This window comes from Bos grunniens, chromosome 2, assembly GCF_055505025.1.
Source record: "Bos grunniens cultivar Pamir isolate PY7600 chromosome 2, Bosgru_T2T1.0, whole genome shotgun sequence".
NCBI classification, from domain to species: Eukaryota; Metazoa; Chordata; class Mammalia; order Artiodactyla; family Bovidae; genus Bos; species Bos grunniens.
In genome coordinates, this window is record NC_141166.1 from 116,065,001 (window position 1) to 116,088,827 (window position 23,827).

Consider the following 23,827-nt stretch of genomic DNA (forward strand, 5'->3'; position numbering starts at 1 on the left):
TGACCTTTGTAGTACTGCAAATAAAAACAGCCCCCAGCCCTGAATCATGATGTGCACACACTCTCTGTATCTATGCCAGCGTGTCCTCTACATTGCGTATCCACACAAACTACTCCTAAACACTCTTATCTGTTTAGCCAGCCAATTAACGTTAAACTAATGTTTGGACGTACTGCATGTCTCCTATAAACATGAGTAATGTATTTGCCGTAAAAATAATGATTAGAATGAATTAATCCGTCTGATATGTGTATTATATGGATTTAAATATGTTGTTTTAAGAGATTTTCATAACCCTGGATGCCACAGTTAAAAACAAACACCAGCACGCACCGTTTTGCAATCTCTTAAACAAATAAAATCACTTTGATTTAAATAACATTTATTTTACATGACCAAACACAATAAATAATGTAATATACAAAGCTTTATAATTATTGCACATTTGTAAAATATCTTACAGTGAGTTCATACAGCCAGCAATATTTAAAGCACAAAGACTTTATTTACAATTTTTTAATATAATAATCAGATCCAATGGACCTAACATAAGATGAATTTATGTTAATTTGACCAACCAGCGTTCTCATCAATTATATATATTTTGGAGGGAAATGTAAACATTATTGCCTAAAGTATTTATATACATCTGATAGCTGATCATAAGAAAGGATTTTAACAATCTACAAAGGTAAAGCTGATAAAAGGGTACCATATTTTGGTTTACTTTATTTAGCCTTAAATTATATATTAATATTTTTAATGTAAACGCAGTAAGAGCTGTAATAATCAATTTTAACACAAGTAGTCTCATCGCTTTAAAGAAAAAAGAAAACAAAAAATTGAGCTTTAGATCATTGCTATTTCATTGGGAAGTTCTCTAATATTTTATGGGAATATTTTAATAGACTCCAGGGAAAATACTGTTTCCCCTTGAAATATTTTCCATTTGATGAAAATAACAATTTCCCCTGTAAAGTGAATTCTTTCAAAAGTTTCCTGAAAGCCTATTTTTAGGAAATAAATTTTTAAAATCCAGTGTCTTTAACACAAGTATGTCAGAACACAAATTTGAAATAAATCACAGAAAAGAGTGCCAATGGGTATATACGGATGTGTGTGTATCTCTTATGTTTATGTTTAAGAGAACAGATATTTATATATGTATGTATATATACATATATATACACACACATACAGGAATCTGTAGGTAGCACACCTACATTAAATACACACACATACCCACTTCGCTGGGTCTAAACATGCACTAGCAAGTTATTTTAGGGCTTCAGCTCTTCAGAAAATCTCATTATGTGAGGAGCGAAGTGGCTCTGCGGGGAGCATTATGGAAATATCTGGGCTTGATTTAATGAGGCTGTTCACATTGGTGGAATATCAACTTAACAGAGAAAAGTCTACCCAGGGCGTCCAAGTTACCAAAATGAAAATTGGCAATTGAGATGATAAGAACGTGGCTTTCTTCTGCGAAATCACTTCAGGTAACAGAGATAACATTAAATAACATACATTCTATGCACCAAGAACATTGTTTTATGTACCGAGTCTCTTATCCGTCTCTCCTAATGACTTCCCTTAGCGGGTTGTTAGTACTTGACAGCAGGTCTCCGTGCGGGGAACTTTTCTCCAATTCCACATTCAAAGGAGGTCCATCAGAGAGCATGATTGGCAATTTTCGTCATAATCTGCACATTATTAGCATCAAAATTGACGTGGCAGTTAACACCGGTGTGTTTTGATGTGCCTTTCTTCAAGTTCAAGGAAACCCCTCCAGTAGCCAGGGTTGGCAGAGCCGGTCTCAGCAACCCAGCGGTGGCTTTGCAGAGGCGAAGGCGCAATAGACATGCGTGAGAAATAAGCCAAGAACCCTTTTACCCGAGGAAGAGGAAAGCGAGGAGGGAAGGGGGTGAAGGGAATGGAGTTCGAACTTAGAAAAGCGTCTAAGTAAATGCTTCAGGATAATATATATCTAGAGATTCAAGTATTTCCCAGATGGAGTGGAACCCAGTCGTTGGAAAACTAAGCTGAAAACGATTCTTCAAATACTACGAGATCGTTCAGTCTTACCCTCCTCATCCCTCCGTTTGCCTTTCCTCCCCTGGTCTGGCTGTGCCACTCTTATTAACCATTACTTTTTGCACAAGAATATGCAAGACGCCTCCAACCCAAACCGAAGATCAGAAGAGAGACCGGCAGTGGGCCGAGAGAGGAGGCGGGACTGCGCCTCTTCGCATCTCGGCTTCGTGGCTTTGTCCTTCCCGGGACCGCGGCCACAGCCCCAACATCCTTGTCCCCTGCACGCAGTAAACACTCTCTACACCCGCGGCCGCCCGCACTCTCCATCCGCCCTCTAGGCCTTCTCAGACCTCCATTCTTCCGCTGTCCTCGTATAGGGCCCCTAACAAGCTCAGGCTAAGAGAAAAACTGCTACCTCCTCTACCCTCGTTTAAAGAAAATAAAAGAAAGGATGGAAGAAACACAGCAGCAGCGGGAACAACGGGGTGGATTCCGCTCCCCCCCCCCGCCCCCGCACACCGCACTAGCACACACCATTCCCTACTCTCTTTGTTGTGGTTTTCCGTTGCTTTTGGCCACGTGGCTCAGCCGAGAAACTAGGCCTGACGGCTTCAGCCTGGGCCCGAGACCACAGCGGACTGGTTTCGGGGGCGAGGAGATTGTCTTGGGGAGACCAAGAGCTCGGGACAGAGGCAGGAAGCGGGGTCTGGGCGACGGGAAACACACTTAAAAGGAGGGGAGGCGGCAGGGTAGAAAATACAAAAATAGAAATAATTTGAGGGGACGCAAGCCGGGCTTTCGAGCTGGCTCTTTCCCCCCAACTCGGGGCAAGTTCCCTGCGACCTCCCGCGCCGGGGCGCCCCCTGGCGAGAGCCTCAGCAGCAGGCGGAGCGCAGAGGGCACGTGGGCGCAAAGAGGGCATGGGGGGCGCTCAGGGGACTCCCGGGGCACACTCGGAGCGTCGGGCGCAGCCCCCTGGCGGCGGCGACGTAGTTATCTGGTGAGCGGCGCCTCGTCCCTCTGGTCCGGAGGGCTCACGGCGGTCTTGCTTAGCACAGCGGCTGAGTAGGGCAGAAAGCCGCTCTCAGAGCGCGGCGCCGCACCGCTGCAGCCGAAGTCCGAGCCCCCGGGGGCCCCTGCGCTGCCGCCGCCACCCCCGCTGCCCCCGCCGCCACCCCGGGAGCCCAGAGCGGCGGCGGCGGCGGCAGCGGCGGCTGCGGCCGACTGACTGCTGTGGCAACTGAGGCACGAGCAGGGTGCGGAACCGCCGCTGGGGGGCGCCCCGGCCGCCGCGGCCGAAGAGGCCGCGGCCGCCGCAGCTGCAGCAGCCGCCGCGGCCGAAGCCGCGCTGTTGAGCCCGGCGGCAGCCGCCGGCGTCTGGTAGAGGCCCGGGTGGCGGAAGCTGCACAGCAGCTCGGGGCGCGAGTAGGGATGCGAGAGGGCGCGGAAGGTGTCCAGCGGGCGGATGGAAGTGGCGAAGGGTGATGAGGCCGCGGCGGCTGCGCCGGAGGCCGCAGCCGCGGCGGCCGCGGCCGTGACACCCACGTGCGGGTAGTAGTGCAGCGGCACGTGCGAGTGGAAGGGGTAGGGCAGGCTTCCGGTGGCGGCCGCGTGCGTCATCATGTAGGTGTAGAAGCTGGGGTCGGCCGGGTGCGGCCACGACATGGCCAGACGCTGCCGCTTGTCCTTCATGCGCCGGTTCTGGAACCATACCTGTGGGGAGAGCCGCGCCGCGGCCCCAGTTAGGGAGCGCCCGGAGGCCCCAGCCCCCGCCCCGGGCCTCCCCGCCCCTCCCAGACCTCGGAATGGCCTGGCCTACGCCCCTCCGACCGGGCCGAGTCCTCTCTTCCAGCTGAGACAGTGTGAGCGGCAATGTGAAGCGCCGTAGGCACACTCTCCTCAGCGAAAATAATCTTCTTTCCTATGTCCGATTGCTGCGGCTCCTGGAGCTTCTATTCTCTAGCTTTAGACTGCGCTTCCTCGTCCCAACCCAACCTTTCCTCTCTTTCTCGCCACCCACAGGTTGCCCGGCCTCGCTGAGCACCCGTCTCTCAATCCCAGGATTTGCACGAGGATTCTAGGGCTCCTTTGAAGAGAAGCTGCCACCGCAGCTTTTGTAAAAAGTCGCCGCGTGAGGTCTTGAGTCCTCTGAGCTGTGAGGAATTGTCCCGAGGGGCATGGGTCCGGTTCTGATATTGAAGGGATGATTTTGTTGGAATCATTTGCTTCAAATGAATGGCGGGAACAACATCCTCTTAAACTGGGAAGGGGACTTTTCTACCCCTCCCAACACAGTATCTAATGAAGACATCATTCGTCACAACTCTAAATTAAAGAAAGCCCGACCAAACCGAAGAGAGACTTTCACACTCCTCCCCATCCCATGGAGTTTCCTCTTTTCTTTTTTTATAATGCCAGATCCTCCTTGAAGAGTTCACCAAGTCGCCCAACCTCCCGGCTATCTTTCCTGGATGTAAAATAAAATTAATCACCTAAAGAGATGTTAATAAGGACAATTTCGTTGCTCCCCCCAGGAGCTTGCTTTCTTTCCCGTTGCCCAGGAGAAAAATGTTTAGAAAACTATTTCTCAACCCCATCGATTTTTAAAAATACACTATCTTTCTCTTTGTAACGATTTATGTGAAAAATAAACCTCCAAGATCAAGAGCAATTGAAAAGTTTCACCTCTGGTTCGTGCCAGAGCAACAAAGACCAGCTGTCTTTGCCGCCGAGGGGAAAGTGGAGCCGTGGAGAAGGGTTAGGGGCACCTGAGCACGCGCTGGGCGGAGGCGAGCATTTTCGGCATGGGCTGCGCCATTCCGAGCCCTTCCCAGGTCAGCCAGACCGGCTAGACCTTCGGATACGGCAACTGAGAAATAAATATGCCAATTCCTTTGGTGACTCTCCCCGTGGGTTTTCAGGCCCTCAGCTAAACCTAGTCGCCCAAAAAGGAGAAATAAAAATCAACCCACACACCCGGGGGAGGCTAGAACAGGCGCGTGCTGGAATCAATACCTTGATAGTGGTTTCGGGAAGGTTGAGTGCAGCGGCTAGCTCGCACCGGCGTGGCCGCGACACATAGTTCTCCCGGTAGAACTCCTTCTCCAGGCGGGCGATCTGTTCGCGGGTGAACGCCGTGCGGTAGCGCCGCACCTGATCCGCGCCAGAGCCGGAGCCGCCCAGCGCCGTGCCCCCGCCGCTGCCGCCGCCGCCGCCGCCTCCATGCAGGCTGCCGAGGCCGGAGCCTGTCGCAGACGTCGTGGTGCCCGCGACTGAGCCACTCTCTGCGAACCCTGCCAAACAAACGGCCGGCAGCGCATGAGTCACTGTAGGACCGAGATCCCCGCGCTGAGGCTGCACGCGGATGGGGGAAGCCACGAGAGGAAGGCGAGGCGCTGCCTAAATTGATGGGGTCTGTCATGTTTACAAATTGCTGCCGTTAATGGAATCAATAAAGTTTGGGGAGCCCTTCATAACCAAATAATAGGAACTCAATTAAGGACGGTAGTTTTGTTTTAATAATTGGAAATTTTCAACTCAGGAGGAAAACTGGCCAAGGGGAAAAGCCTACATCTAAACTCAGTTTGGGAAGCTCTGGATTTTCCTTGATCTGGAGACCGCAGGGCAGCTTTCTGTCGGCCTCTAACCTTCCTTTGACTGGCTTTGGAATTTTGTTTAAAATATTTCAAGATTCGAAAGACAGCAACAACTCAAACTGGAACCATTGAGGGGTGAACTCTACTTTTCAACTTTCTCCCGCTGACCCAAGAGGGTCTCCCAAAGGTGCCCAGCGAGGCTCCCTTGACTTATTTAGAATGCTTCCTCCGCTCGGCCTCGGGGTTCAGAGGCCGCGGAGTTCAGAGCAGCTGCCCAGGGCACCCTTCCCCCGGACAGACTCAGTGGATGGCTCGGGGTCGATCGGCTCGCACGGGCGTTTAGACCCGCAAGCGGAAAACCTTTTCTCCGACTTAGGAGCGAGGGCAGGCCGTAGGCCTGCGTCTCTCTGGGAGGCTCAAGGAGCAGAGCCGGAGGGCACGGTCCCACGCCTGCGTCCCGCCCCCGCCCGAACCAGCTCGGTGCAGCTTGCTGCAGAGGGTCGGAGAGGGGCAAAGGCACCACGAAGGGCCCGCAGGGCAGCGAAGGAACAGAGAGAATGGGACTGGAGAGCGCGGCGCGGGCAGCGCGATTACCTTTGCCATTGTTTTCCTTGAGCGGAACCGCTCCGAGGCCGCCAGGGGAGCGCAGCGCCGAGCAGCCCACCTCCACGTCGCTGCTCATGTCTGCCTCGGCGGCCGCCTCTGAATAATGACCCGGCTTTTTTCGGCCCTCCGCGGCAGACGCGATTTCGGAGGAGACGGTGCTTTCGCTGCTCGGGTGCTGCAGGTTGAACAAAGTGTCTATTTCGAATTTGCCCTTGGCAGGGAGGTCTCCCAAAGCGCTGTGCAGGGGGGCGGACGGCAGGCGCGGGCTGAGGCGAGCCGGGTGCTGCGAATTTTCCAGGGCCTCAAGCACAGCATTGCCAGCCGAGTCGGACAAATTGGAGAATCTCTTGCCGGTCGTAGGGGTGTGCAGCCCTCTCTCCATCAGAATCATCTCTTTTCTTATTCTTTCCATCATTTCAGCTTTCTAAAAAATGTCACAGTGGCCCGGCTGTCCCGTCCTAATGATGGGCTGCGCCGAGGGCTAATTCTCATTCAGCCCCAGCGAGCGCCTCTAAATATTATTATCTCTTTTGGAGGGAGGCGGAAAAATTGTGGGATGCCAGAGCGAGGGAATGACTGGTCAAAATGACCCATACATCCTTCCGAGCCCGAGATGTCATTCATCAAAAAGTAGCGCTCGCTCGTCATTAAGGTACGAATGACGCTGTTCGAATAATCATTTATTGTAACAGGTTTATAAGCAAATAAATACACGTTCCTGTCAGTGGGTAATGAAGGCGGCTTCAGAGCAGACAAATAGATCCAGGTAGGAGGCGAGAAGAGACAAGAAGTGAGGAGGAAGTCTCCGGTCCTTTGCCCGCTCAGAGCCGGTTCTGCTCGCCCGGGGGTTTGGCCTCGGGGGTGAAATTGACAGTCTGATTAATAGAGCGCGCCGCGGCACATTTCCCCCTTCATTTAGGGGCATCATTACGCTCTCAGTTTGCTGGGTTGCCCCTTAGGTCCTAATCATGCAGCGCCTTCCTCATTTTTCCTCGGACATAGATACGTGTTAAATAATAGATAATGCTTTGATTTTCCAGAGTAGATCGTCGGGAAGTGGGGTTTTTTTTTTTTTTTTTTTTTTTACATTTACAAGAGGGAGGGGGGACAAGGGGGAGGATGTTGGAAGAGTTGCGTAAGGAGAAGACCTTGCGCTCCTGTCTGGATTACTTATCTTTAGAATTTCAGAACCAAATATGTGTTTTATTTAACAAATAGGACGCCGAGTTCTCTCCCTCCCCACTTCATCTCAGCCTGGCTGCTCTCCTCCCACCCCAGAAGGGAGAGAGGGAGAGAGAGAATCTCCTAGAGTTTTGAAAGCACTTCAGTGCTACGTGGCTGGGGAGGTGCGTTGGGCCCGCGCCTCCAAACGGAAATCATTAGGTCCTCTCAGATTTTTTAACACCGTTTGCAGAGTGAGTTCTGAACTTGAAGTCCCGGGTTTTTCACTTTTATAATCCTGCTGATGGATAGGCTTCTCGCCTACGCATTTTCCCTGGGGGAAATGAACTCGGCTGGACGATTTCATAGCAGAATTCTACAGCTAACTTTAAACACAGTCGCAATTTACAGCGCCATATGGGCGGCCCCAATTCCACTTTTACGTTGCCAGCTTTCCCCCAACCCCTTCTCACATCGAATTATTTGTGGCAAAGTCGCTGGATTTCGAGGTCAAAGATGAGAAAAAACAGTCTTGGTTCCCTTCCCTACCATCCTCCTGCCCTCTCTTTCCCACTGTGCCCTTCTTCTTTCTCGCCTTCCTCCCTTCTCCCGCCCCAGCCCCTTACCTGTGGCCTCGGATAATCTCTGCGCTGGGTCTGCGCGCGAAAAATCGCGGACTAGCCTTGCCGCTGCTCCTCGCGACCTGAGCTTGGCGGCTGAGCCTCTTGGTGATAACTTTGATGGTCATAATGACGCTGGAGGCAACCATTTTAACGAAGATCAATCTTCACCCAAGGCCGTTGCGCGTCTCCTCCCTCGCTTGCGCGCCACGGTGCTCGGACCCCCAACTAGCTGTACAAGTCCACCTACCAGCTGCCCAGGGGGAGAGGTCCACGACCGCAGGCAGGAACAAGGGCGGATAGAGACAAGACCGGGATATCGGCCTGTGGAGCTTCCAAAGAGGCGGAGAGACCCTGGCAATCTGGGGGCTAGTCTCGGGTCCTGCATCCCCGCCTTACCGCCAACCCAGACCCCAACCCAGACCCCCCCCCCCATTTCCTCCCTGCCGCCACACCCAGGACCTAGGGGGTGCGTTAGGGGCAAACCCGAGATCTATTTGCCCATCTCTCTGTTGGCGCTTTCCTTTTAACCTTGTATCCATTGGGGGAGTCAGGAATGTAAAAGGAGACGAGGTGTGAAATATATTTATATACATTTATACACACAGTCAATGCCAAAAGTTTCTCTCCTGTTCCCCTTGGCACCAACTTAAACGCGAGCTTTGCTTCGAAAATCAATCCCACCTCTTTAAGGTTATAAACGGAATTCTACCCCCAAAGGTGAAAAATGGAAAGCTGGAGCACCTGCCTGGTGGCTGGGGAGGTTAGAGGTGGGAAGCAAAGTGAGAGTCGGGAGTTCGGAGGAAGACATCATCCGCTTCCACCTCGGCCCCTGCCCCAGAGGCCACCTGATTCCAAGCACTATGAGCCCTTCTCGCGCTAGCTTTCAGGCCATTAACGTGGTCCGAGCTCAGCCGAGCGGATGCCCCCACCTTTCCTTCCCTGCTCCATAGTCCGGGTGCCCAGTTTCACAATCTCTGGCAGGCCGCGCCCAGAGGAGGGGGGCTGTCCCAGGAACTTGGGAAGTGTTCCCCCTAGTCCCACTTAGCTTTGGGGACTGAACGGGACACTTCGGTCCAGGCTCTGGTCCGTGGGCGGGTCAAGGCCCTGGCAGAGGGTGGGATCCGCGGAGGAGCGACTTAAGCGGAAGTCACGAATGTCTTTATTGCTGTCGTTTGGCGCCCCCGTCTGTTTTCCTAGCGGTTTCAGCGGCTGTGAGCTACTTTCAATCGCAGGAACCGCCGCTGGGTGGCTGGGTCGCAGCCCCTTTCTCCTTCACCCCGTGGGTGGGTCTCCAACTTCTTCCCTTCCTGTGGGACCCTTCGGCTCTAGTGCCAAAGCCTGTGGCAAACCGTACCTCAGTCTGATGGAAAGGGAGAACACCATTTCTTGGCGACACCTTCATTTATTAGTGGTTTTGAAAACTATTTTGCACATTTTAAATAACACTAATATTGCTATTCTAGCACGTTTATTATGAAAAGTACATTCGATACCATGTCAGGAAAACTCTTCACACTAAAAGACACCTATAATTGTTCATGAAGTCCGTTTAGCAGACAGTGTTTCATGGGAGACACTGAACATTCCAATATTTAATGTTCCTTAATTTATTTAGATTTCACATTTACTAGTAGTAGTAATACTGGCCGACCTGTATGGAGCTTTTACTCTGAAATTACAAGTGCTTTTTACATATATTAGCTCCTCTAAAACTCACAACTATAGAAATTGATTCTATTACTATCCCTTTTTCAGAGATGAGAACCTTTCTACATGGAGGTTAGACAACTTGCTTGTGATTTAAGTTATCGCTGATCGCATCCAAATATACTGTATTATAAAGCTTTGGGCAGCATTTTTGGTTGGTTCTTTTATTTTGCATGTGTCTTCTTTAAATATAGGCCTACCTCAAAAACATTTAGTCTGTATAGAGGTAGTGAGAAGACTGACACAATTCTGTTGAGGGTTATTATTGAAATGCCCAAACCTTGCACCTCTGGAATGTCCAGGCTGAGACTGGGTACGGCCTGTCAAAAGCCCCTGGTTTTCAGACACACCCTCCAGGCCACCAGGACTCCCTACTCACTACCAAGGCACAAGACTCACTCACTCAAAAATAAAAGTCAACCCATGCCCGCACGGTTTGGCAGGAATTTTTAAGACGCGTTGGGGGTGAGGGTTCAGGAAGGCTTTCTCCAAAAGGACTGAAAAGCACTTTTTGCTCCAAAGGAGGAATTACATGAAAGAGGCCTAAATTTGTTGTTGTTATTGTTAGGCCTCCAGACTAAATATCTGTTTCTTGAGCAGTGGCGGGTCCTGCGAGGTGAAGTGGTAAACACTTTTGGCTTACGACTGAAGGTAATGAAAATGTGTGCAGGCTGTCCGAAGGGTGAAGGGTACCCGTAGAGCCCGAGATGCCGTGGAGCCCCCAAAACCTCTCTGGGGCCTGTCTCCTGACTTCGGAGGAAGACTCCTAGCGAACGGGGCTCAAAACTGGCAGGTCCACAGCGGGACGCAAGCCCTCTCCAGGACAGGGGCCGCTGGGTGGAGGGGGAGAGCAGGACGGCTAGGTCCTGGGCTTCGATCTCCGGGTACATTTTCTTTAGGCTTAATGCCGCTGCCACGGCTCGGGGGTTTCGGTTTATTAGCAAAGATGTGGGTCTGGCGACTCCAGCGCGGACTCTGTAACTGGCAAACTTTTGCTGCCGTCCCTCTGCAGGCCGGCCTCGCGCTCTCCCTCCCGGGCCTCTCTGGCTGCGTCTATTTCTTCTTCTCTTTTCTCCTACAATCCTGCGCCCACTGGACCGCCTTGGGTGGGGGCTGGGAGGGTATTTTCTCCCTGGACTCCTGGACTAACACGACTCGCTGCCTGCCTGAAGCCCGCGCGCCCTCCGACGCGACAGGAAAACTTGCAGGGACATCTAGCGCCGGACCTGGGGAACTGCGCGCGGTCCAGCCGGGAAGCTAAGCCGCATCACTTACTCTTCCGCCTCCTTCCCTTCTCCTCCTCCCCGCCCCCCACCCCAACCCCCGCCCCTTCGTGGTTAGGCATTTCCCTACACTTCATCCCTTCGTTCTGTCGATGACCACAAGTGGATTTCCCACAGGGACAGCGGGGCTCTGCGGAATGCGGGGGAGGAAGGAGAGACAGAGAGACTTACTTATTTTCTTTCATCTCAAAGGGCCGACAGAGTGAGCACTTACTGGACTTCAGTTACTGATACTGCTGGAGAAGTATTCCAAGGACAACCTCACACCTTGAGTTGTCGGACAAAACAGGGGAAGATGGTTTGCAGGCCCTGCGGGCGGCGGCGGGGGGGAGGGGGGGGCGGGCAACAAGTTATCCGGTTCTTCCTCCAGCTCTGCACCCACGCTGCGGCGTCCCCTTCGTAGTGAGGTTAGTGCTTCTGTGAGAGGGAAGACTCTCCCTGTGCTTAATTCCCTCCAGGACTGGAGGAGCCCACCGCCCTGCGGGAGGTAAACCTGGTTTCACCAAATAACACTTCGGTTTGAAGCGGTTTTTTGTTGTTGTTGCAAACAATTTACATTTAATAAAGCCTGTGTTGTTAAATTCAAACGGAATACATCTCAGACACAGAAAGTGCCTAAACTCAGGATTCCGCTGTCTCATTTTTGCTAACGACCCCTTTCTTTACCCCGGGTTTGTTGTTGTTTTTAATCCTTTCGATATTTCCAGCCTGAGTGAAACTGGGTATTGCCTGCAGAGGGAAATTAGCTCCAAAGTTGGCAGAGCACAGACTTGGTCTTAACCAAGAACTGTCCAGCCTGTTCCACTGGATTTAAGACTTTACTTTGGAATTAAGACTATTTCTACGCTGCAGTTTTGGCTTCTTACAGGTTAATTAGGGTGGTGTCCTGCACTTTCTGGTGTGGCCATCAAAGAAAACATTTTCAAAGTAGTTCCTGCGACTCCATTCTGTTAGGACCAGGTTATTGTTGTAATGGCCACCGATTAAGTGATTAATTGAGCTCGATGCTTTCTTGGCGAGGGGAGGAACTTATGTTCTTCAATAAATCTAAATTGCAGCCTGTATCTACCCATTCCCCAGTCCAGGACAGGGACATGATCTGAAATATCAGCCACAAGGAGGAAAAAAGAGGATGTGACTTCCAGAACAGCATCAATTCCCAAAAAAGAGTGTTTGGGCAGGCTAAGGAGGGAAAGGAGCAAGTGGGAGAGGAGAGCAGGGCTTTGGTCAATGAAGGGCCATCTTGAGTTTCTCGCCAAAATCAGGAAAGATGGCAAAACTGGTTTCAGTGAATAACTGCACATCAGTTTTTGGAGACTGCAAAGATTTTCATGTAACAAAGACTATTTCTGTTGTTAAAGCCCCAACATAATACACCCCCTCAACATACACATACAATCTGTGCTCCTGGCCAGCTAAAGAAAAAATTTCCCATGAAGTTTAAACCTAAAATCAGCTTGGATACAGGGTATACAGGATATACAAGTTAAATGAAATGTTTCTGCAAGTTCAGCCTCAAAATTCCTCCACTACCTACCACTCTGAGTTGTAAACTGTGTGTCATCTTAGTTCATAAACAGAGCAGCCCTGACTTTGCCTGGTACTCAACCACAGCCCCATGATCTAATAGCAGAAGTTGCCCTGGGGTGCTGGGTTTAGGGGGCCTTCACAGGATCAAGTCAGAACCTCCTTCCTAAGGGGAATCCCCTCCTCCAGGGCCAGGATCTAGAAAGCTGTACTGGAAGAGAATACAACTACAGAATAGCAAGAGGCTAGGCTTATTGTTCAAAACCTCCCTGGTCTCTGAATATCCACTGGCTAGGATGGGTAGAGTAACTCCATGTCTTGCCAGAGTTCCACAAGGAAACTAGAGACATGGCCACCATTGAGAAGTGTCTTTCACAGAGCATTAATTCAGACTTTGCTTCCAGTCCTGAACAAATTACTTTGCTGCATGGACAATTAAGCCAAAAATGAGGGGCTGTCTGAAATCAGAAAAACTTGACAAGTCCTTCCTTCTCATGTTAATGTCATTTTCCTCATTTTTAAGCATATAATCAGTCATTAATATGTATTAACAGATAAAAATGGAACAGAAATTCCAGAACTCAAAATCACAGTGATATTTAGTTTTAAGAGGCTGAAAGTTCGTTGGTTCCAGTTACGTTTTAGAAATATTTCGACAAATTTGTTGAGGTCACAGAAAAAATTTTTTCAAGTATCTACATGTTTTCCCTCTCTGAGAAAAAGAAAAGGATACAAAGGAAAAATAAGAGCATTTCAGGGCGGCCTCCATGATTGGTTTGGTAATGATATTGTTGGGTAAAGAGACCCTAGCCAAACTCTTCCAAAAAGTCAGCAACCTTGTTACCTGGCTCTGGCTGGTATTAAACAAACAAACAAAAAATCCAGCTTCTCTTGCTAACTTCTGCCTTCTCTCAAGTAGCCAAAATTGTTCTCACCAGCAGAGTTACAGTCCCTACAATTTTCTGCAGAGGCTTAGGCCCCTCCTGTCTCGAATTGATCATGAACATGTCTAAGACTTCAAAAAGGTCAAGTCTCCTGCTTTTCCTTTCCAGCGCCCCTCTCATAACTTTCCCCTTTATTTGAGCCTTTTATGGTTACTGCGTTTTGCGTGTCAACACTCCCAACACCACCAGCCCACCCTGCGATGTCTGACCAGGCCCAAGACGGCCTCCCTGGCTCTTTTGCTTGCCCCATCCGGGTCCTGTCTTGGTCCAGAAAGAACAGGGCTAGGTGACAGGCTGGCCTCACCAATCACAGGCTCGTGGAAGCGATTTTCTTGGAAATGGGCTGGCCTGGGGAGCTAATCCTACATAACAAAATGGGCTCGCTCTGAGGGCTCTCCCACACACTCCAATATCCTCGGCTCATTAGATGTAACGTTGCTTCTAAAGTGGATCCTTAAATTTGCCACAGGACTCACACCAGACAATGGCTAAGATGGTGGATGATGGGTTGGGATTCTGTGGCCGAGTAATGGAAGGAAGTGTTGAAAAGGCTTCAGGGTTGTGATCCCCGCACCCTGGCAGGGCTGTCTGGGGCCCGCTCTACCCCCTCGAAGTCAGACCCTGTTGCTTTGGGCTGTTCCCACTACAAGCCCCAAGTTTGCTTGGGAAAAACACTCTCTTAATCTGCCCCTCTCGATTCTCTGCAGTTGGCAGCTAGGAAAAGAAAGCGAAACAAAGGTCCCTGGGAAAGTGAAGTTTTCAATTAATTGGTGTGAGTAACGGGCGGGGGTGGGTGGTGGCTGCAAAATGCATGAGGCAGTTCGGCTGCAGGGCGAGGCGCAGAAGTTTCCAGGAGGGCGGCAGAGAAGCTTTCTGCGGACCCGGGGAGGCTGCGCGAGGGCTCCGGAGCCCAGCTCAGGAGGCGACTCCCGGCTGGCTTGACTGTAGAGGCGAATAGCGTGGACCAGGCTTCCGGACTTTTCTCGGGTTCGCCGCTCCGAGGACCGGTCTTTCGTCCGCTTGATTTACTTGTAAGTCTCTGCCTCCCGCCCGCAGGGCGGCTTCGTGGGCATTTTCCGGGTGGACAGTGTGTGCAAACTGGGGCGGAGGGGGTTGTGCTTCAATTGGTCTTAATTCGGAGGATCGCCTGGGAGAACTTGCATTAAAAGCCTTCGCCCTGTAACAACGCGCAAGGTAGGGAAAATTAGCTCCCTCGGGTTTGGGGTCTAGGTCAGCTAATCCCAGGCATTAAGCAACAGGATCAAAACCCGTCTGTTTTCACATCATTCTGATCATCTCTGTCCTTTGCCTTCATTTAGTTGTGCAGCTCAGGAAGCCGAGGAGAGGTGGCAAAAACAGCCGTGGCCGAGACAAGGCGCAGGCCTCGGCGCCCGCCTCGGTCGCAGACAGGGCCCAGGATGGGCGGTCGCGCAATCAGCTCGTGGGGGTGGCTGCGCCGCAAACGCCTGAGTCCGGGGGCGGGCGGAAAGGGGCGGTGGGCTGCACAAGAGCTGGGGAGGGGTAGGGGCCTGAGTGGGTGGGTCCCGGGCCCCGGCCGGGAGCCAGGCTCTCCTGCGCCCCCCATTCCCACGTGGCCCCGCGCAGCCAATGGCACGGCCCCGAGCGGGAGCCCTCGGGGAGGGAGGCGGCCCCCCGACCGGCCCAGGCCCCCTCCCAACCTGAACTTCGTTTTTATAAACGTCCCGCGATGAGCTAACCTGTTGGAGGGCGGGCGGGCGGGAGGCGGGAGGCTCTCAGAGGGAGAGAGGGCGAGAGGAAGAGGGCGGGAGCGAGAGAACAGGAGAGAAAGGAGAGGGAGGAGGCGCGCAGCGCCATGGTGTCCTGCACGGGGCCGGGGCCGGGGCCGGGCCGGGCCGGGCCATGAGCCGTGCCGCGAGCTGGGACATGGACGGGCTGCGGGCGGACGGCGGGGCCGGCGGGGCGGCCCCGGCCTCCTCGTCCTCCTCCTCCTCTGTGGCGGCAGCGGCGCCGGGCCAGTGTCGCGGCTTCCTCTCGGCGCCAGTGTTCGCCGGCACACACTCTGGGCGCGCTGCGGCCGCGGCGGCGGCAGCGGCCGCGGCCGCGGCGGCGGCCTCAGGCTTCGCATACCCGGGGACCTCTGAACGCGCGGGCTCCGCCTCGTCGTCGTCATCTTCGGCTGTGGTCGCGGCGCGCCCGGAGGCGCCCTCCGCCAAAGAGTGCCCGGCGCCCGGCGCAGCTTCTGCAGCGCCCCCGGGCGCCCCAGCCCTGGGTTACGGCTACCACTTCGGCAACGGCTACTATAGCTGCCGCATGTCGCACGGCGTGGGCTTACAGCAGAATGCTCTCAAGTCGTCGCCGCACGCCTCGCTGGGAGGCTTCCCGGTGGAGAAGTACATGGACGTGTCGGGCCTGGCAAGCAGCAGCGTACCAGCCAACGAGGTGCCCGCGCGAGCCAAGGAGGTGTCTTTCTATCAGGGCTACACGAGTCCCTACCAGCATGTGCCCGGCTACATCGACATGGTGTCTACCTTCGGCTCCGGGGAGCCTCGGCACGAGGCGTACATCTCCATGGAAGGCTACCAGTCTTGGACGCTGGCCAACGGGTGGAACAGCCAGGTGTACTGCGCCAAGGACCAGCCACAGGGCTCTCACTTTTGGAAGTCATCCTTTCCAGGTAGGGACGTTGGGAAAGGGAAAAGGGCAAGAGGGAGAAATGCAGGGAGGGAGGTAGAGGAAGAGAGAAAGAAGGAAAAAAAGGACTGGGAGTCTGCGCCCCTACTTGGGAATTGAGTGCCTGTCCTCCTCCCCCAACCGCGGTTAAACCCAGTGGAACAGTTTGTGCGAAATCTGTAAATTCATCCCTTGATTAAACTGACTCTCTTACAACCCTTTTCTTCCTGTGTGTGGGCATAGGCCTATTTTTCTCCTAAAGTTGAAGGTCTTTGCTGCCCTTTGCCCAGGCCTTGGCCCCTCCTCCCCAAAGAGGTGTCATGAAGTTGAGCCCCACTTTCCAAGGACATGAATGCCCCAGAATGCCACTAAAGCTTCCAAGAGCTCACAAGTTCCAAGGAACACAAGAAATCAAAGTCTGAACAAACAGCCTGGGCTTTTTCTTAAGTCTATGTATGTTCGTATGTTTGCAACCAGCATTTGCAGAAACTGTCCTTAGGAGAGCCCCCAACAACCACACCATAAAATCGCAGGCTTGTTAAGATGCCGGTGTAAGAAACCATGATGATCCATCAAATTGGCCTTCACTTTGAAGTGTAAATAATCTTTCTTTAATAATGTGTAAATAAAATGTCTGTATAAATAATAATAAAATGTAAACAGCCTGGCTTTCTTCATTCTCTATACCCTCTCCAAGTCTACACACACAGTCCCCAGCTGTGTGCTCCATATATCCCCATCTAATTTTTCCCGTGCTGTTTTTTTTGTTTTTTTTTAAATACCAGGGGATGTGGCTCTAAATCAGCCAGACATGTGTGTCTACCGTCGGGGGAGAAAGAAGAGGGTGCCCTACACCAAACTGCAGCTCAAAGAACTGGAGAACGAGTACGCCGTTAACAAGTTCATTAACAAGGACAAGCGGCGGCGAATCTCGGCTGCCACGAACCTATCTGAGAGACAAGTGACCATTTGGTTTCAGAACCGAAGAGTGAAAGACAAGAAAATCGTCTCCAAGCTCAAAGACACTGTCTCCTGATGTGGGCCAGATTGGCCACAGAGTTTAAATGCTTTCAGTTGCTTCAAAAGACTTTTGGAAAGACTTGAATATGTATTTAATTCCCCCAATCCCCTGCCAGTGATGGCAAATTTTGTGAATTGTTTTTCTCTTTTCCCCTTATCTGGCTCTAAAACCTTTTGCTGCCCAACCTTTGTACTTCTGTTTCTTTCTTATTATTGATTTTGCTCTTGTCTAGGTTTATTTTTTATGACTTTTTAATGTTCTGTTTCTCCCTCCAGGCCAGTATAAAGGACTTGAAGTATTTTTGAATAATCCCCCCAAATGAATTTCAGAAGTGCCATTCTGATTTTAGGGTTTTATTTTTTAAATCGCTCTTTATGCCTATTTCCAGCATTTACTATCTTCATAATCCATTAGGGCAGAAGGATTTGGATTTGCAGTCATTCATATCCTGTGATTGGGTAATTGAATCATTAGCTCTCAGCAGTCACCCTGGGGCAAATGGAAACAGCTCTGGGCAAGCAGTATTCTAGGGTCCTTGGGACAGTCTGAAAACAGGAGGCTGGAGGTACTGTGATGGCTTTTAAAGCAGCTGCCTTATTAAATAGGGTTTGTATCAATAGTGGAGTGAAGACAATCTTTCCAACATTGGGTCGTTTGCTGTTGTATGTGTACAATACGCCCTGTAGATTTGTGCTTTTATAATCTTTAATTTGGAAATAATGTGTCTTCATGGATGCTTTCATTTCTCTAGACAGAGATATTTAAATGTCTGCAATTCGCAGAGTGACCCATGGATGGTATAAGTGCATTCCCTCTCCTTGGCCTCCAATTTGTGGGGCTAGAATTGAGGCCATCTTCTAAGTTCCCTTAAAGAGGTTTGAATCGATGTGGCCATGGGTGGGAACTTTAATCCAGAACCCAGTGAAGAACTTGACTGAACAAATGTATTGGGCTCTTTTGGAGCTTAAAGCATCTAACAAATGTGGGAAATGTGGAGCTCTGAAGTCCAGGAAGAAAAAAATAAAAGATGTCTCTGAAAATGAAGATAAATAACTACTTTTAAAGTGCTGCATATTTATACAACTGAGATTATTTTTGTAGATGCAATGTCTGTGAGCTGAGACACATGGGCAGTGCTTCAGGCATTTAAAAATCACTTTTTACTCCTAGGGAGATGCAAATAAACAGAACTCTCTTGTTTATTCTGAGTCTTTATACATTAGTTTTCTTTTTCCAAGCTCTTGTTGCCTCTAGAAACTGTTCTTATTTATTATAAAATCTTGTTATCCCAAATGCCATGGTTCCCTGTAGATGAAGGAAATGCAACACCAGTTCTGGTCTCTAAAACCTCCAGGCTCTGCACTTCCATCATCCTTTTCCCCTCCTTTTCCGTGGCTTTAACATAAATAGTGATATCTTTAAATTAGGATATAATTTGTGGTGTCTAAAATTATATTTTTCTACCAGACCAGCTTTAAAAAAGTCCCCAATAAAATTCTACTTCTCTTTGAAAAGAAAATTATCAGTTTATTCAAATGGCTTTATTTTTTAAACCAATATAATATATATGTGCTGGGGTTGGCGATTTTCTTCCTAGAAAGGCTGTTATAAATATCTATTCTAGGAAGGTCTTGAAATTAGTCATATCCATATTTGGAAACTGAAAAAGAAACATTTCAGGCTTATCCCTTATCGCTTTCTCCCGGCAGTCTGCATACAGCAGTTGAAGGCTGAAACCATAATTATACACCCTAAACCTCTAGACGCAATTTTTAGGCACTAGGAACTTTATTTCTGAGGGCTTTTTGCCACTCAGGGAAATGGCCGCTAAGGAACTGGATGCCTCCTCGTTGTTAGCGCCCGGGCTCAATGATTTCAATGGCTGCTAACTTTTTGGTATGCGAGTTAAATATAGTTGTTTAAAACCTCACACAATATGTAAACTCTTCTAGTGGGAGAATTTCCCTATGGATCTGCCAGAGAAAACTCAGAGACCCAAAGTTTAGAGCTACTTTCGTTTTCTCCGCATCGGCTTGATTTTCACCCCCACCCCCCCACCCCCCCCCCCATATCTTGCAACCGACTGCGAGCAGGCAACTTCTTTTTAATTGAGAGACAGGCAGACAGGAGCGGAGACAGACAGAAAAGGAAAAGTGACCACGATTCAATCTCTCAAGAAGAAATAACCCCTGAAAATGGGGCCACACCGTCCTGACGTTCCACTTCGGTTAGAGTCACTAACATATTTCTCTTTTTCTCACAAGATGTGTTTTTATTTAAAATGGGCCTGTTTCCCTTCTCCATCGTCGTTCCTCTCCCCTTCTTTTCTTTTTGTAAATTCCAGACTCCACAACCGCACCCCATCTCCCAGGTCCATTTCTCAGGTTTCCTGCCGTGGATGGTAGGGAGGGTTGCCTCGAGGTTTTCCTTTCATCTGTAGTTCGCTGGTCAATTTTCCCCGCCTAAGAGAAACAGGAGGATTGCTGAAGATGAAAACTGCGTTCAAACGCTCTCCACTGGAATTTGAATTGACGGCTAAATCAATAACAGATGAAGACTTTGTTATTTATATGCATTCCTTTTATATTCCGAATTGAGCGGAGCCGATCAACGGCCGGAGGGGTGATAGGGAGACCCACGAGGCAAACGGAGGAAGCTTCGGGGAGAGGCCTTTGCTGCGGGTGGAGACTGAAAGGCCACCGGCAGAGCGCCTCCAAAACCTGGCAGGTTTCGAGCGCCGCCGGTGGAGAATCGAGGCCCCCGCGTCTACGCGCGATCCAAGAGGCGAAGAAGACTTCGGAGCTGGGACTTACCGCCAAAGGGGCGGCCGCGACCCTTCCCAGTCTCTGGCAGCCATCCGGATCCCTGTGGCTCCGCCGTCCCGGCCAGCCTTGCCGCTACCATCTCCGGCGTTTCGAGATGCTTGGCCGCGCCTGGCCGCGGGCCGTGACGGCACAGGCTGGCGACCCCAGGCCGGCGGAGCCGTCCTTCACTGTTGATCTTGACCGTGCGGCGGCGCCTCCCTAGGCGTGGAGCTCGCTCGCCATCTCCTGGGCAGTAGGCGGCATTGGCAGAGCTCGCCTTGTAACTCCGCGACCATATCCTCCTTTCCCATTCTGCAGTTCACCAGCCAAGCCTCTGACACCCTCCCACTTCGCCGCCCTCCTTCACTCCCTCCCTCCCTGTCCCCAGCCTGCCAGCTCTAACATACAACTTTGTCTGCTGGACCTAGGAAATCATAAGCCCAGAAGATGAGATGGGGCAGCTGGGCATCATCTGAGCCAAGGAGAAAAGAGAGTCTAGTTGTTCGTCTTTTCTATTTCTCTCTTGATTCCTTTATACCTCTAGTCCCGTTGGGCAAACCGCAGCAAGCATCCGCCTAAGCGTCCGAAGTAGACACCCCTGGACCTGGAAATGGTACTGAGATAGGAAGACAAAAGACTGCAGGCACCCCTTGGAACTGGAACTTTCAGACTTAGGGAGGTTGTAGCTCCTCGAAAACAGGGCGAGTTTCCCTGAGAGCCTAGGCTCCCTAAGTCCCCAGGAACTGAGGTTGCAGCGCGTGCCTACACCCCCCACGAAAGGACAAGGGAATGGAATATTTCTCTGTTTCTGAGCTCCTAAGGAAACTCTGACGGAGCCCTGTGGAGCCCAGACTTGCCACCCCACCCCCATCCCCACCCCCTACCCCCGCCCCAGAGCGAGGGGAAGAGGCCGATTGCGTTCCCCAGAGCCGCCCAATTGGTCGCCATAACTCACACAATAAAGTCGCAGCGCGGTGGTCAGCCTTGCCCTCCGGCGGCGCCTGTGTGGTCTCCGTGCCGGAGCTGGCGGTCTAACCAATTCCAGCTTGGCTCGGGGACCGCGAGGCGGGCTGCAGGCTGGGGCGGAGGCGGGTCGCTGGGGGTCTTGGAACCGGAGGCAAGAAAGGAGGATCCTGAGCCCTATGGCCACACTGGACCGGAGGAACTGCGGCCGGGGGCTGCCGGATTGCTCCCAGCAAGGGAGCGCTGCCGCCCGCCTCCCTGTTCGCCAGACCTCCGAACCCGCCAGCGGCCCGCGCGCCCCTGGAGGCGCGGAGCAGAGGAACGCAGTTAGTCCGCGGCCTCGGTGTGCCTCGGTGTGCCCCGCTGTTCCCGGCCGGTGGCTCTGGTCTTCTGTTCTTCAACACCAGGTCAGGGGAGCTCGCTCTACTGCACGCCACGGAGTGAATGAACACCTTGGAACTCTGGTTTGCTGGGTGTAATCGCCAAGGTGAACTGCTGGCCACTAAAAGAATGTAGCCTTTGGCCACGATTGTCCAATCAAGCAGCCAGGGTCCCCAGGCCAGCACTCTACAGGGACCTGGATGCTGACTGTACTAGGAGCAGAAGGCTGGGCCATGGTGAAGCACACCAGGAGTGATGTGAAGCCTCCTTCCTGGGCGGCAAACTTGGGCAGAATTTGTGATGCATTTCTCTTCTATCAGCAAACTATGCCTGCAGCCTGGGACCTGGGGCTCAGGCAGCCCTGGGTTTTCACTGCCAGGTCACCTGTGCACAGTCCAGTACAGAGGGATGAGGTGGGGAGGGACGGGGTAGGACTAGCTTTGCTAAGGCCTACAGACCGAGGATGGCCTTACCAGACCAAGGGCTCTCTGGACAAGCCAGGAAGTGCATCCTACTGGAAAAGGCCTCAGCTGCAGGTGAAAGCTGGTAAAAGTAAGGCTGACCCAAGTAGCCAGCAGAAAACGGGAGTGCACAGTCAGTCAAGACCAAGAAGGGTCCCAAGGGACATTAAGGCAGAGGTACCCGATGCCCAATGCCCCCTAGCTCTTGAAATCGTCCAGGAAACTCAAAGAGGCTTCCATCTTCTCTCAGTATGACTTGGCTCGGCCTGGCAACCTCGTCCTTCGCCATCGAATATTGCGGGTGTTATCATAATACCCTGAATGGGGGCGGGGGCGAGGGAAATGGGTCGGGGGATGTAGGCGGTGCTGAAATGACCGGCTTTGAAGAACCTGCAGGCGAAGTTTCGTCCAATCGTCTGAGCCTGTCCCTCTTATTCCCGGTTGTAACTAAATACTGCTGCGAGCGCAGCCCAAGCCCTTTGTTGGAGATGTGTGAGCGCAGTCTCTACAGAGCGGGCTATGTGGGCTCGCTTCTGAATCTGCAGTCGCCCGACTCCTTCTACTTTTCCAACCTGCGGCCGAATGGCGGCCAGTTGGCCGCACTTCCCCCTATCTCGTACCCACGCGGCGCGCTGCCCTGGGCCACCACGCCCGCCTCCTGCGCCCCAGCGCAGCCTGCTGGTGCCACCGCCTTCGGCAGCTTTCCCCAGCCCTACCTGGCTGGCTCTGGGCCTCTCGGCCTGCAGCCCCTGGGCGCCAAAGACGGATCCGAAGAACAGGCCAAGTTTTATACTCCCGACGCGGCCGCGGGGCCGGAGGAGCGTGGCCGTGCGCGGCCGCCCTTCATCCCGGAGTCTAGTCTGGCCCCTGCGGCCGCTGCTCTCAAAGCGGCCAAATACGACTACACGGGTATGGGCCGCGTCGCGCCGGGCTCTTCAACCCTTCTCGAGGGGACACCCTGCTCCGCCGGTTTCAAGGACGACGCCAAAGGCCCGCTCAACTTGAACATGACAATGCAGGCGGGCGTCGCCTCCTGCCTGCGACCTTCGCTGCCCGACGGTAAAGGGTGGCCAGGCTCCCCGAGCAAAGCTCCCCGGGCCGGGGTGGGAGGTGGGGTGCTGGGGAGAGTGTGTAGAGGGAGGGAAGCCGCCAGGGGCGGGCAGGCAACTGGGAGCGGGCCGGGCTGACTTGGGTTGGGGCTGTGTTGCAGGCCTACCGTGGGGGGCGGCCCCGGGGAGGGCCCGAAAGAAGCGGAAACCCTACACAAAGCAGCAGATTGCGGAACTGGAGAATGAATTCCTTCTCAACGAATTCATCAACCGGCAGAAGCGCAAGGAATTGTCCAACAGGCTAAACCTCAGCGACCAGCAAGTCAAAATTTGGTTCCAGAACCGGCGTATGAAGAAGAAGCGCGTGGTGCTGCGCGAGCAGGCGCTGGCGTTGTACTAGAACCGTGTGTGTCCCCGGCCGAGCTGGGCCTGCCTTTTTTTCAAGGCCTGGCCGTGAAGGAAGATGGGGCTTTTTCTTCTGCTCCTTCTCCACTGGTTCCAGGTACCCTCCCTCTCAGACAGCAGCCCCAGAAGCCTGCAGGAGATTTGTTTGGAAACCTGGCCAGTTAAGCGTCCCTGCTTTCCCCCTTTCTCAGAGAAACCTGCAGAAGTCGCAGCCTCGGCCTTGAGGTTTCCAGAGTGGAAGTCTAGGGTCACCTGTCCTAACTCTTAGCTGGGGTACTATCCCTCAGATTCACTTTAGCGCCTTTGTACTAGCATTTCTGCTTCCACCTGATTCGTCTTCCTATCTCCTCCTCCCCAGCCCTTTCTGCATCCAGCAGACACCTTACTAGGGCTCAGAGTGAAACTGAATTTAGGAAGACCTCCCTAGCAGAGTAGAAAGGGCTGACGGCACAATTCTGTCTCTTTGCAGCCAAACTCCTTGTGGCAAAGCCAGGATCTTGACTCTGGAGGAAGGAAAGGGCACCATTCTCCCTTGGGAGGACAGTAGCCGCCTTAGACCTTCAGGAGGAAAAAGGAGTAAGGGGGCGTGGTGGCCAGACAAACTCCAGAG

At 52.2% G+C, this 23,827-nt stretch overlaps 3 protein-coding genes and 1 long non-coding RNA gene across 4 annotated transcripts; 2 read left to right on the plus strand and 2 right to left on the minus strand.

Annotated features, from left to right (window-relative positions):
* Positions 1–365: 365 nt before the first annotated feature.
* On the minus strand, positions 366–7,139 carry EVX2 (even-skipped homeobox 2). The gene is made up of 3 exons (XM_086370926.1): positions 6,225–7,139; positions 5,050–5,327; positions 366–3,747 (listed from the first exon to the last, which is right to left on the minus strand). Exons 1-3 carry the CDS (start codon positions 6,649–6,651, stop codon positions 3,028–3,030), a joined length of 1,425 nt encoding a protein of 474 aa, XP_086227052.1. The 5' UTR covers positions 6,652–7,139; the 3' UTR covers positions 366–3,027.
* An 8,222-nt stretch (positions 7,140–15,361) lies between these two features.
* HOXD13 (homeobox D13) lies at positions 15,362–17,330 on the plus strand. Its single transcript, XM_086370940.1, has 2 exons — positions 15,362–16,137; positions 16,919–17,330. The coding sequence occupies exons 1-2, from the start codon at positions 15,363–15,365 to the stop codon at positions 17,167–17,169; spliced, it is 1,026 nt and encodes a 341-aa protein (XP_086227066.1). The 5' UTR covers position 15,362; the 3' UTR covers positions 17,170–17,330.
* A 2,075-nt stretch (positions 17,331–19,405) lies between these two features.
* Positions 19,406–20,179, minus strand: LOC147378597 (uncharacterized). The gene is made up of 2 exons (XR_015152892.1): positions 19,968–20,179; positions 19,406–19,616 (listed from the first exon to the last, which is right to left on the minus strand). It is a non-coding gene; the product is annotated as an uncharacterized LOC147378597 (long non-coding RNA).
* A 2,072-nt stretch (positions 20,180–22,251) lies between these two features.
* HOXD12 (homeobox D12) lies at positions 22,252–23,212 on the plus strand. The gene is made up of 2 exons (XM_086370946.1): positions 22,252–22,822; positions 22,974–23,212. Exons 1-2 carry the CDS (start codon positions 22,252–22,254, stop codon positions 23,210–23,212), a joined length of 810 nt encoding a protein of 269 aa, XP_086227072.1.
* Positions 23,213–23,827: the final 615 nt, after the last annotated feature.